A 13,306-nucleotide genomic window follows, 5' to 3' on the forward strand; every position below is an offset into this window, starting at 1 on the left:
ACTGGAACATCAGGGACTCCTAATCTGAATACAGATCCTGCTGCTTCTTTCACCTCAGAACATTGCCTTGGTGGCTGGATGTGGTGGGTCATGGCTGGTTCATGTCAGCTCCTGAGGAGGTGAATGCAGGAGTCTTACTGGTTTGAGACCAGCCTGATAAAGTTAGCCATATCCACTCTCAAAATCAGAATGCAAAATGAAAGGACTGGGGAGCATGGCTCAAGAGGTAGAGCATTTGTGTAGCAAGCTGGAAGGCCCTGGGGTCAATTTCCAGTAGCGTAAAAGCATTTCTGTTGCCACAGTTCCATATTACATATTAAAATGTGTCCTTTGCCCCACAAAGGCACCCAAAAAAAAAAGAAAAGAGGTATACCTAAATTACATATTTTTCTTACATTACCAAAGGGAATTAATGATGCAAAGATTTTTGGATATAGTATTAGTATTATAAGCTATATACAAGTCACATTTTTTGTCATTTGATTTTCAGGGAATTATTTTTTAAAAATTGAACTGAAAACCTTGCTAAATTTATTTGATGTCTTTCTGATGCAGATAGGACTTTTGGAAAGAAATGTTGTTTTTTTTCTCTGAGTTGGGGGTGGGAGTTTTCCAAACTCTGCTCACATGAGCCATTCTTGGTTTGTTCCAGCTTGCCAACATTTCGTGTCACATGTGAGCCTCCCACATGTGTTCACTCTTCATCCCAGCTCTGTGATTGAACTCTGCTCTTATTGACTAGGGGGCAATTGGGCAGGCATGCTTCATTCCTGGAGTTGACAGTCGTTCCATGTGAGTAAGGGGAACCTCAGTGAGACATCCTAAACATACAAAAGCATTTGGTTTTAAAATGGAAATGTCAGGCGCTAAAAGACAACTGGTATGCCTGGTTTGTTTTTGTTTTATCTTTAGTAATTCTATTTGAATGCTTTCTGCCTATTCATATTTATTATTACTCTTTCTGACTCTTCTATTTCTCCTTTCTGTACCTTGTTCTTTTTCAGTTTTGAATAGACTAACACTGAATCTAAAGCCCTACCTTCTCTCACTGGTTTTACTTGGCCTTCAGACATAATGAGGAGACTGGCTTTTCGAGGTGCTGGTTGTGCTCTGGTAAAGCTGGTAAATTACTGATAATCAATATCCTTATTCTTTTTCTGTCATTCCTTGTCCTTACCCTTCCCCCTTCTTAAATTTTTATTAGATTCCTCTGTGTTCATCAAATAAACCTGTGTCCTTGTCATAGATTGTAATGAAGATTGTTAGTTTCTTTAAGATAGAATGAAGGTTAGTTTGCCATTTCCTCTGTAAAAAGTGTAGCCAGATGCCTGTGGCTTATGCCTATAATCCTAGCTGCTCAGGAGGCTGAGATCCAAGGATCACAGTTGGAAGCCAGCCTGGACAGGAAAATCCACAAGACACTTATCTCTAATGAACTACTCAGAAAAGCCAGAAGTGGCACTGTGGCTCAAGTGATAGAGCACTAACCTTGAGCAAAAGCAGCTTAGGGACAGCACCCAGGGTTTGGGGGGGGGGGGAATCAACAATTTGGTTATGTTTGGTCCAAGCTTTTAGAAGCTTTTAGCCAACTTCAAACTAAAAGTGTAACAAACTATGTCCAAAGGTAAAAGAAACTTGGATCATTGTAGGTTCTGTTTTTTTTAAACCTTGTAAATCAGAGAAAGAGATGGGAGATTTTTTTTAGTTGCTTGTTGTGTTCCTGCTCCCCCCTACCTTTTTTTTGGGGGGGGGTTTCCATCCTGGAGCTTGAACTCACTTAAGACCTAAACAATGCTTCTGAACTCTTTGCTAGCTATTTTGGGGGGGGGGGGGGATTGGAGATAACAGCCTCATTTTCCTAATCAGCTGGTTTCAAACTGCAGTCCTCAGAACTCAGCCTCTTCAGTAGCTAGGATTACAGGTGTTAGCCATAGGCACCTCGCTATTGCTGGAGTTCCCAACTTTTCCCTCTGTGTTATTGGCAACCAGTGCTTTACTATTTCTATTCATTCAGCTACTAGCATATTAATTTCCTGAAAGTGAATGTGGATGAGTAAATTTGAGGTTCAATTTTTTGCTTTAGATAAGACCTTTGAAATCACAATAAACTGAGACTGCTTTAAAAGTTTGTAGGACTTCTTTATATACACTTTGTAGCAGTGGTTTACGATTCTTGGGTTGTAGTCAAAATGCATAGATATTTAAAATTGTGTTTGAATTGTTTCTTAGCAGTTAGCCTAAGGCTGAGAGTAAATAACAATGTATTTCTGAATGTCCAAACAGGCCCTAAAAGCTTATCTATGTATGAGGTGGTCTTTTGGATTATCTAATGAGACTTAAAGTTTTTATTTGTGGGTATAGAATACATCACATAATTGAAAGGGAAGTTATTCTGCATTTAGAGAACTTTTTATTATTTATTTATTGCCATTCCTGGGGCTTAAACTCAGGGCCTGAGCACTATCCTTGGGCTTTCTCAAGGCTAGAGCTGCTGCACCACTCCCGGCTTTTTTTTTTTTTTTCTATGTGTCTGATACCGAGGAATCGAACCCAGGTCTTCATGCATGCTAGGCAATCACTCTACCACTTGGTCAAACTCCTGGCCCCATGCATTTAGAGAACTTTGAAAGCACAGCTTTGCTCTTTCTGCCTGAGTATGGACATTGTTTCACAGGTATAATGTCTTGTGGATTCGGCTTTTTAAAGTAGAAAGATTGTGGTCCTCTGTCCCTTACTTTGTTTTTTACAACATAATATTGCCTTAGGCAGTGCTGCTTTTTTTTTTTTTTTTTGCCTGTCCTGCATCTTGAAGTCAGGGGCTGGACCCTGTCTTTGGGCTTTCTCAAGACTAGCATTCTGCCACTTGAGCCACAGCACTACTTCTGGCTTTTTCTGTATATGTAGTACCGAGGAATTGAACCCAGGGCTTCGTGCATGCCAGGCAAGGACTCTACCACTAGGTCATGCTCCCGGCTCCTAGGCAATGCTTCTCAATCTTTTCCACATCATGGCCCACTTGGGAAGTGATGACAGTTATAAAGTACAGGAAAAAGTAGATGAGCCTGCTGACTCTAGGAGTGACTGCTTTGGAGCCTCTATCTTCCAGGCCTGCCTAGCTGCTCCAGAAGTTTAGGATTAATACCTGAAACATACTGTTACAATCTCTATACATGGGTTGATAAACTCCAGTCTAGGGTACATTTGGGACCAGAAGTGGTTGAATCATTCAATATGTGTGGTATACGAATGAGTACAGTCCTATTGAAATTATCCCATTACAATTGATAGTATAGTATTCTGGTAAGTGAAAATGAGGCCCATGAATTTTTTTGTTTTTCCCTTAAGAATTTTTTAGCCAGTTTAATTCCTTTGGAATAGTTAAAATATCCTCAAGCAGAAATTTTGATGATAGGTGATCAGCTGAGGGATTGGTGACAGTTCCGGTTTATATATAAGATTATGGCTAATTATTTCTTGTAGAAGAAGCTGGATTCCATGGGTTCCAAGAGAAGAAGAGCTACATCCCCTTCCAGCAGTGTCAGTGGGGATTTTGATGATGGGCACCATTCTATACCCACACCAGGCCCCAGCAGGAAAAGGCGGAGACTTTCCAATCTTCCAACTGTAGATCCAGTGAGTAACTTCAGCTGCGTGGTTTCTGTCTCTCATTCCCCTCTTGTTTCTTTCGTGGTGATGCAATTGAAATGCAGTACCCAACTACTGTCTTTGGCTTGGTAAGCTTAACCTTTCTCTTAAGAAAAGTGGTATTAGTCAAAAGTCTTACAGTAATAGTAAAATAGTACGAAACGATAAAGAATATCAGTGTGTTGCCATGTCATGTTCTCATTCAATAGTTGTGTACCTGTTACTTGTAAGCTCTGATGAGTAATTGAAATGTAACTGTGAATAAGTCAAGCACATTTTTCACAAGATTCTGATATACGAGAAGCAGAATTTAAACAAGTAAATAACAAAGTACTGTGTGCTCTCAGCCAATAAGTGCTAAGAAGAAAAAGTTGGATGATTTGAGCTGTTTGGGCTTTGGTCTTCTAGAAGATTCTCTGTGATGCTAAGAAGACACTGACCATGTTAGGTCAGAGATGGGTTATTATATTGTGATTGCAGACAAATGGTCAGGAAGGAGGAGATGGACATGCTCCACCCAACCAGAGCACACACAGTCCTAGAGGGTGAGAAAGTGCACTAGTGGAGCTCACTGGGTACGGATGACAGTGAGCTGTACAACTCATGGATGGAGGAAGGGCCTGGGAGGGAACAGAAGACACTATATATGTGGAAGGAAATGTACTCATTACCTGACTCAGGTAATTATGATCTCTCTGTATGTCCACATTCGTGGTGTACACATTACTTCTCGAAACTTGATACCCCTTCTCATGTTTTTGTCCCTCTCTTTCCTCTCTCCCCCTCCCAATCATCTTGTTTTTCCCCTTCCCTATTTCAAATAAACAAATAAACGTATATACAATATGCCAGGTAACAAAGTCAGATACAGTAACTACATGAGATTAACCATAAGGGCAAAAAATAAAAAAGAAATAACTTCACATGGTATATTAAGAACAACAGTCACAAAGATAAGCCTCTTGTTTCCATGTCCTAGAGTTCATTTCGTGTAGTCTCATCCTGTATGACCATATGTAGATAGCTTTTGAGCTATTTGTATACTGCCTTCATAATAACAAAGAAGTAAAATTTTTTAAGAAAAATTTAGATTTTCAAAGCTGGGTGCCAGGACAGGTAAGTTTGTGAGACTCATCTCCAGTTAACCACCAGAAAAATCAAAGTGGTGTTGTGGTTCAAAGTGATAGAATGGTATCCTTGAGTGAAAAAGCCTTAACACCTAGAAAAAGCCTTAACACTTAGACCCTGAGTTCAAGCCCCAAGGTGGGGGTGGGGGGCAGGGTGGAAGGCAGAATTCAAAAGTATGATCTGAGGAAAACAGGTCAAAGCCAGCCTAGGCAGGAAAGTGTGAGACTCTCATGTCCAGTTAACCACCAAAAAGCTAGAAGTAGAACTGTGGCGCAAGTAATAGATGTTTCAAGACCTAGTATTGGCACATACAAACACACACACAAATTATAGATTTTTTCTTTCTAAAAAACACAGCTATTGAGTTGTTCTTCCCCCCTCACATTTTTATCAGCCTCCATCAGTTGTACCAGGGAATTTAATTATGGTATATCCATATATACATAGATTTAGTCACAGAATCAGACTTAACTCCTGCTGAATCCTTTAAAATATATTTTTTTTCCATTTCCTCCTATCTCAGCCTCCTAAATGCTAGGATTACAGGGGTGTAACATCATACAGGCTTTTTGAATGATTTTAAACAAAGGAAATACACGAATTAATTTAGTTTAAAAGAAAATCACCAGTACTGCAAATTTAATCAAAGGTACCAAAAAATCTTGAGTCAGTGTATTTTATTTTATATATTTTTTTGCCAGTCCTGGGGCTTGAACTCAGAGTCTGGGCACTGTTTTTGGACACTTTTTACTTTCAGCCACAGCACCACCTTTTTTCTGTGTATGTGGTACCAAGGAATTGAACCCAGGGCTTCATGCATGCTAGGCAAACATTCTGCCACTGGGCTGTGCTCCTAGCCCGATTCAGTTATTTTAAAGGAGAAATACTGGAGTTAGGGTTATGGTTCAATTGGTAAGCACAGCCAGTGAGTAAAAATGTCAAATACTGAATTTAAATCCCCATCTTGGATCGAGAGAGATAGAGACAGAGACAGAGAGAGAGACAGATATTTTCTGTCAGTATATTTCAGGCTTCAGTTCCCATCTGAATATTGATCTTTTTGGTCTTTTTTTCTTTTGAGGGGAGGGTATAGGATTACTAGTCCTGGAGCTTGAACTCAGCCAGTGTGCTTCCCCTGAGCCTTTTTGCTCAAGACTAGCACACACTACCACTTGAGGTCAACTTCAAGGTTTTTGATGTTAATTTTAGATAAGAGTCTCACAGACTTTCCTGCCCAGGCTGATGTTGAAACATGGCCCTCAGGTCTCAACCTCCTGAGTAGCTAGGATTACAGGTGTGAGCCACCAATACCTGGCAGCTTTCTGTTTTAAGAGAGTTTTCTTTTTCATTTATGTAGATTGCTGTGTGCCATGAACTCTACAACACCATCCGTGACTATAAGGATGAGCAGGGTAGACTCCTCTGTGAGCTCTTCATTAGGGCACCAAAACGAAGGTGAGTTGGAAACATCAAAGACAAAGGGAAGATTTGGTCCAGGATCCATGTTTAAAGTGTTTGGTAATGACATTTTATTTGGAAGGAATGGCTTAAATGCTACTGGGTCTAATTTTAGTCTTACTTATCAAGATATAGTATGGTTTTTATTTTAAATTGTAATGAAGGACCACATATAAATTAAACTTAGTCATTTTTAAGTAGGTAGTTCAAAAATCAGAATATTAACATTTGTGTAACAACCTGGAAAACTTTTTTATATCTCTTATACTCCATTTCCTTTTTCTCCCAGCTCCTAGCAAACACATTTTGTTTCTATGAATTTGACTATTTTAGCTACTTCATATGAATAGAATAGGATAATAATTTTGGTTAATCCTGAAGCTGGCCTATCAGGGGCTGCGCACTGTTCTTGGGCTTTCTCAAGGCTAGCACTCTGCCACTTGAGCCACAGCACCAACCATTCCCAGCTTTTTCTGTGTACACGATACCGAGAAATTGAACCCAGGGCTTTGTGCATGCTAGGCAAACACTCTACCATTAAGCTACACACCCAGCCCCTAATTTTTCTTTTTGTAATTGGTTTATTTCCCTTAGCATAATGTCTTTCAGATTATTTATCTTATTGTACTATGTGACAGAATTTCCTTTCTTTTTTTTTCTTTTTTTTTTTTTTTTTGCCAGTCGTGGGGCTTGAGCTCAGGGCCTGAGCACTGTCCTAGGACTTTTCTCAAGGCTAGAGCTCTACCACTTGAGCCACAGCACCACTTCCAGCTTTTGTCTATGTATGTGGTACCAAGGAATTGAATCTCAGCCTTCGTGCATGCTAGGCAAGCACTCTACCTCTAGGCCAACTCCTGGCCCCTCTTTTTTTTTCTTTTTGGCCAGTCCTAGGGCTTGTACTTCTGTTTATGTGGTAGTGAGGAGTCAAACCCAGGGCTTCATGCATGCTAGGTAAGCGCTCTACAACTAAGCCACATTCCCAACCCTTCCCTCCTTTTTTAAAACTGATTGTGTATGTGTAAATCACATTCTTCTGTTGGATTATATAGTTGCTTACATTTCCTTGCTGTTGTATATCAAGGCTCTCCGTAAATATTCACAAATCATAGTTGAGATTCTGCTTTCAACATTTTATGTATATATACTCAAGATTGCTGGATCATAAGATAATTCTTCTGATTCTTTGTGTAAGCACTGCATTATAATGAAATGTTGGGTATACTGGTTTATACTCCATCAATAGTACACAGGAGTTTCAATCTTTTCCCACCTCTGCCAGTAATAAATGTTTGGGCTTTTGCTTTTTTTTTTTTTTTTTTTTAAAGCATTTCTCAGAATCTATCCCTCAAAATGTATCAGCTGTGAATCTCTGTTCTTTTTTTCTTTCCTTTCCTTCCCCTTGTGCTAGGAAATGAATCTCAAACCTTATGCTTTAGGCAGATACTCTACCACCTGAGCTGTGTTTCTATTAAATTTAGGTTTTGAGACAGGGTCTGGGTATGGAACCCAAGGCTTCCTGCGTACTAGGAAGTGCTTTGCCAAGATGCTACATTCAACACCTGTAGCAAGTTCTGAAATGAAGTATGAATCATCCAACTTTGTCTCTTTTTCAAGACTATTTTGAGTATTTAGTTCCTTTTCAAATTCTTTATGAATTTTATGTATTTTTCTGTTTCTGTAAAAAATGCCATGGGGATTTTGGTTTGCATTGAATATATAGATTGCTTTGGCTAATAGTAGCATTTTAACAATATTGTCTTCTAATGCATAATATGGAGTATCTTCTCTTGGATTGTCTAACTTTTTTCACCAATGTTGATGTAATTATTAGTATAATTCTGATGCATAAATATAGAGTACCTTTTCTTAGATTGTCTTAATTTTTTTCATCAGTGTTGATATAGTTATTAGTATATATGTTTGTTTTGGGTATTTTAATTTCTAAATATTTTTATTTTTTTATATTTTTATTGTAATTAATATAAGGGTTACATGATATTTGCCATATAAAAGGTGCATTAATTCACATACATTGATACCCTTTCACATGTCTTGGATATTTTTATTTTTTATTCAATTGTAAATTGGCTGGTTTTAAAATTTTTTCCTTTTAGATTATTCAGTGTTTTGGTATAGAAATGTGCCTCATTTTCATGTGTGTTGATTTTTTTTTTTCCTTGTGTTGGCTGTAGCAAAGTTTGACTTGACCTTCACACTTGCTATGCAAGTGTTCTACTTCTTGAGCCATGCAACCAGCCTTTCTGCTCTAGTTATTTTTTCAGCTAGAGTCTCAGGCCTTTTGTCCATCCCCAACTGCAGTCTTCCTATCTACTTATCTTGCAGGACTTGGATTATACACATACCACTGTTTTTAGCTTATTTGTTGGTATTGGAGTTTTGCCTAATGAGCTAGTCTCAAACCATCATTCTTCCAATCTCTACCACCCAAGTAGTTGGGATTACAGGAATAAGTCACCATACCCAGTTATATGTTATTTTTATATCTTAGAGCTTTGCTGACATCAGTCATCTTCCAATTTATTTGTGTTTGTTGTTTGTGTATTATTTATATAAAAGATCAAGTCATCTTTGAACAGGTTTATTTTTATTCCTATCCAATTGGATGCCTTGGATGCCTTTTGTTACTTTTTTTTTGGGGGGGGGTCATGGGGCTTGAACTCAGTCTGGGCGCTGTAATTGAGCTCTTCAGCTCAAGGCTACCGCCCTACCCTTGAGCCAAGCCTCGCTTCTTTCTTGTTACATTTTTCCCCCCTTGGTTCCTGCATTGGGGCTAATGGGAGTCTGAGCATAATCCCTTAGCTTTTCCACTTATGGCTATTGCTCTGCCATTTGAGCCATAGGTCTGCTTCAAGTTCTTTTGGTAATTAATTGGATATGAGAGTCTCACAGACTCTCCTGTTGAGATGGCTTCAAACTGTGATCCTCAGATCTCATCCTCTAGAGTGGCTAGACATTATGCCTTCTATAGTTGTAGCTATTTAGGAGGCTGAGATCTGAAAATCCCAGTTCAAAACCATTTTCGGCTGACAAATCTGAGCTTATTCTTCTCTAGTTAACCACCCAAAAAAGCTGCAACGGACTTGAAGGAAAATCATGAAGGAAAAAGCCAAGCAAAAACATAAGGCCCCAAGTTGAAGCCCTGGTACCAGCACATAAAGTAACAAGAAAATTTGGAAAGAAATGTGGAAGAGAAAGAGACTGTGCAGGATGTGGCAGGACTGACAGCAAGCAGTTTGATAGCTCATTTTTTAGCTAGCTTTTTCTTTAGTAAAGAAATAAAATGGGAATAGAGTAAAAAAGGCTCTGTTCTTTCTGAATAGAAAGAATAACAACAGAATAAAATAGGCTCTGTTAGGAGGTAGATGTCTTCTAGAAGGGTAATGTGAAGTTCTTCATGTACAGATGTGAAAGTATAACAGTAAAGCCAATTGAAGTTGTTTTAAGAGGAGGAAGATAGGGAGGATCATACAGGGGATGAGATGCATTGCATGTATGTATGGAAATGTCGCATGAAACTCTTAACTAGTGTATGTGTATATGTGTATGTGTGTATCAATGCATGCATATATACACACACATATATATATATATATGTGTGTGTGTGTATGTATGTATGTATGTATGTCCTGGGCCTTCTCGTTATCCCCAAGGCTCTTCGTACTCAAAGCTAACACTCTACCACTTGAGCCACAGTGCCACATTTGGCTTTTTCTTCTCTCTTCTCTCTCTTTCTTTTTTCTTTCTTTCTTTTTTTCTTTCTTTCTTTCTTTTTTCTTTTGTTCTTTCTTTCTTGTGTGGGCCATGGGGTTTGAACTTGGTCTGGCTTTGTTCCTGAGCTCTTTAGCTCAAAGCTACTGCCCTACCCTTGAGCCAAGCCCCACTTCCCATTTTCAAGAGGTTAATTGGAGATAAGAGTCTCAGGTCCTTTTGTGCCCGGACTGGCTTTGAAGCTTGATCCTCAAATCTCAGCCTCCTGGGTAGCTAGGATTACTGGCGAGAGCCTGGCTCACATCGGGCTTTTTGTAAGTAGTTTGCTGAAGATAAGAGTTTTACAGACTTTTCTGCCTGGGCTCACTTAGAACTGTGATTCTTAGATCTCAGCCTCTTGAGTAGCTAAGATTACAGGTGTGAGCCACTGGCACCTAACTTTAAAACAGTAAGTTTTAGAAAATGTTCAACATCTATGGTCATAAAGGAAATGCAAATAAAAACAACCCTAAGATACCACCTTACCCCAACAAGAATGGCCAAGATCTTGAACTCAGACAATGACAGTTGCTGGCGGGATTGTGGAGAAAAAGGAACCCTACTACACTACACTGCTGGTGGGAATGTAGCCTAGTTCAGCCACTCTGGAAAGCAGTGTGGAGGTTTCTTAAAGAACTGAAAATAGAGCTTCCCTACGATCCCGCCATACCACTTCTGGGCATCTATCCTGAACATTATGACCTAAGAAATTATAAGGACACCTGCTCAGCTATGTTCATCTCTGCACTATTCACAATAGCCAGGCGATGGAAACAATCCAGATACCCTACTGCAGACGAATGGATACAGAAAATGTGGTATATATATACAATGGAATTCTACATAGCCAACAGACAAGATAAAATAATGGCATTCACAGGGAAGTGGATGAAGCTAGAGCGAATCATGTTGAGTGAGACAAGTCAAGACCTAAGGAACAAAAGTCACATAGTATCCTTAATATGTGGCTATTAAATCCAAAGAGTACAAGAGCGAGGACTCAATAACTGCATACCCAAAGCTATGGACATGGTAATGGAAATATAAACATAACTGTATAGACATAAAAACCTATGACTCTGTAGACATAATGTTTTACTTCATAAATTAATATGTTTCTATGTCATTCAGACTCTTAGCCTAATTTTGATTATGTTCTAAATACTAAGTCCCAGTGATTGTAAATACAGATTTCCTCCTTGAACACTTGTTTGTTAAACTTGTCATTTAAAATATGATGCAAAAATCAATGTTAATAAATTCTTTAATAAAAAAAAGAGGACCTGCCCTATAATCTCTAGGGAGAGATAAGAAAAAAAAATAAATAAAAGTAAAACAGTAATTTTTTCCTTTGATAAAAATTAACAAATGATGAGTAGATGTTAACAGAAAGCTGCCAGGTGCAGGTGGTTCATGCCTGTAATCCTAGCTACATAGGAGGCTGAGATCTGAATATTATGGTTTACCACATAAGGGAAGTCTATTGGAAATAAGAGTCTCACAGACTTTCCTGTCCTGGCTGACTTCAAACCAGATCATAGCTAGGATTACAGGTGTGAGCCACCAACTTCAAGCTTCCTTTGTAACTTTATTATTGGTATTAGTGTAAAATATTAATAATAGGCACTGGAAAGAACCTGATTTAAAAAAAGGTTCTGTGGTCATTAAATGTCTCCATTTTGAAAACTTATAATGAGTTTTATATCTTTATCTGATTTAGCTACTTTTGAACCACCAGGAAAGGTAAGTCTATTTATTTATAGAATGTACCATTGACCTGGACTTAATTCTGGTGTCTTAAACTTTACATATTTAGCTCATCACAGATGTTAAATAAAAGTTTTTATAACATTAAATTTATGCTGTGAAAATATAATGTATCTGCACCTTGCTTTTCTCATAATGGGAATAAGCCTGATGGCAAATTCTAATTTGGTCTATCAAATGGAATGTTGGATATTATCACAAATATTTTCAAAATACAATTTTTTATGTACTTTGCATTGTTATAATTAAAAATATTTAAATATTTCTGTTACATTCTAACAGAAATCAGCCAGACTATTATGAAGTGGTTTCTCAGCCCATTGACTTGATGAAAATTCAACAGAAACTAAAAATGGAAGAGTATGATGATGTTAATCTGCTGACTGCCGACTTCCAGCTTCTTTTTAACAATGCAAAGGCCTATTATAAGGTAAGAATGCATTAAATATGGAAGGTACTCACTTTGATAATTATCTTTTTAATATTTGTCAGCCTAGAAGATTAGCGGTGGTTTCTCTTTGTGGCTTCAAGTTTGCCACTTGGAGCTTGAACTCAGGGCTATGAGCTTGGATTCTTTTGCTCATGGTTATTGGTTTAGCACTTGAACCACACTACTCCAGTTCCAGTTTTTTGCTGGTTAATTGGAGATTTTTCTGCACTAGTTGCATTGAACTATGATCTTCAGATTTCAACCTCCTTAGTAGAGTAGTTAGCATTATAGGTGTGAGCCATTAACATCTGGCTTTTTATCTTTTAGTCCTGGAGCTTGAGCTTGGAATTTCTTGTTCTTCCTTAGCTTTCTTCCTCATTGGGCTGGTACTCTACCATATCAGTCATGCCTCTAGCCCTCCCACTTTTTTTTTGTGCCAGTCCTGGGGCTTCAACTCACAGCCTGAGCACTGTTTTTGGACTTTCTCAAGATTAGAGCTCTACTACTTGAGCCATAGTACCACCTCCAGCTTTTTATGTAGAACCAAGAAATTGAACCCAAGTCTTCGTGCGTGCTAGGCAAGCTCTACCAGTAGGCCAAACTCCTAGGCCCCACTTTTTTTTTTTAAAGTAGGATCTCACTGTGATAACTTTCAATTATATGTTTCAACTCTCTTACACTACTTGTCTGTCTTTTATCTTTTTTCCTTTGGAATGCTAGGGATTAAATCCAGGCCTCGAGCACAAAGCATACATTATGTCACTGAGCTACATCCCCAGCCTCTATTATAAAATAGAGGTATCTTTATTGATGAACAGACATTTTTTTATTTTAGTAAAATTAAATGTATTATTCTCGTGATCTATACTTTTGTGTCTTGCTTCAAAAATTCCTCTTGCATTCTGAAGCTTTATAAGTTTTTAGTACATAAGTGTGTAGTGCACTTGGGTGTCAATTTTTTTTTTCTCTTATGTGGTATAGGGATCTACATTTTTTTTTACTCAAGGACTATCCTCTACATTGTCTGCAATATCAGTACCACTTTCATTTCTATGTGTTTATGGATCTGTTTCTTTCCTTTTTGTTCTGTTCCTTACACGGAACCATTCC

At 38.3% G+C, this 13,306-nt stretch overlaps 1 protein-coding gene across 34 annotated transcripts in view; it reads left to right on the forward strand.

Annotated features, from left to right (window-relative positions):
- Nucleotides 1–13,306, forward strand: part of Pbrm1 (polybromo 1) — a 99,620-nt gene that overhangs the window by 2,435 nt on the left and 83,879 nt on the right. For 22 of the 34 annotated variants that reach the window (XM_090321174.1, XM_090321274.1, XM_090321284.1 and 19 more), the window contains exons 2-6: nt 653–792; nt 1,005–1,122; nt 3,481–3,633; nt 6,131–6,228; nt 12,049–12,196. In XM_090321174.1, coding sequence (XP_090177300.1) covers nt 1,075–1,122; nt 3,481–3,633; nt 6,131–6,228; nt 12,049–12,196 — 447 coding nt within the window. In that variant the 5' untranslated portion in view covers nt 653–792; nt 1,005–1,074. The remainder of the gene's footprint in view (nt 1–652; nt 793–1,004; nt 1,123–3,480; nt 3,634–6,130; nt 6,229–12,048; nt 12,197–13,306) is intronic. The other 12 variants (XM_090321198.1, XM_090321294.1, XM_090321299.1 and 9 more) reach the window with 4 other exon arrangements.

The sequence above is a fragment of the Megascapheus bottae genome, chromosome 2 (genome assembly GCF_031878675.1).
Source record: "Megascapheus bottae isolate mThoBot1 chromosome 2, mThoBot2.hap1, whole genome shotgun sequence".
NCBI lineage: Eukaryota > Metazoa > Chordata > Mammalia > Rodentia > Geomyidae > Megascapheus > Megascapheus bottae.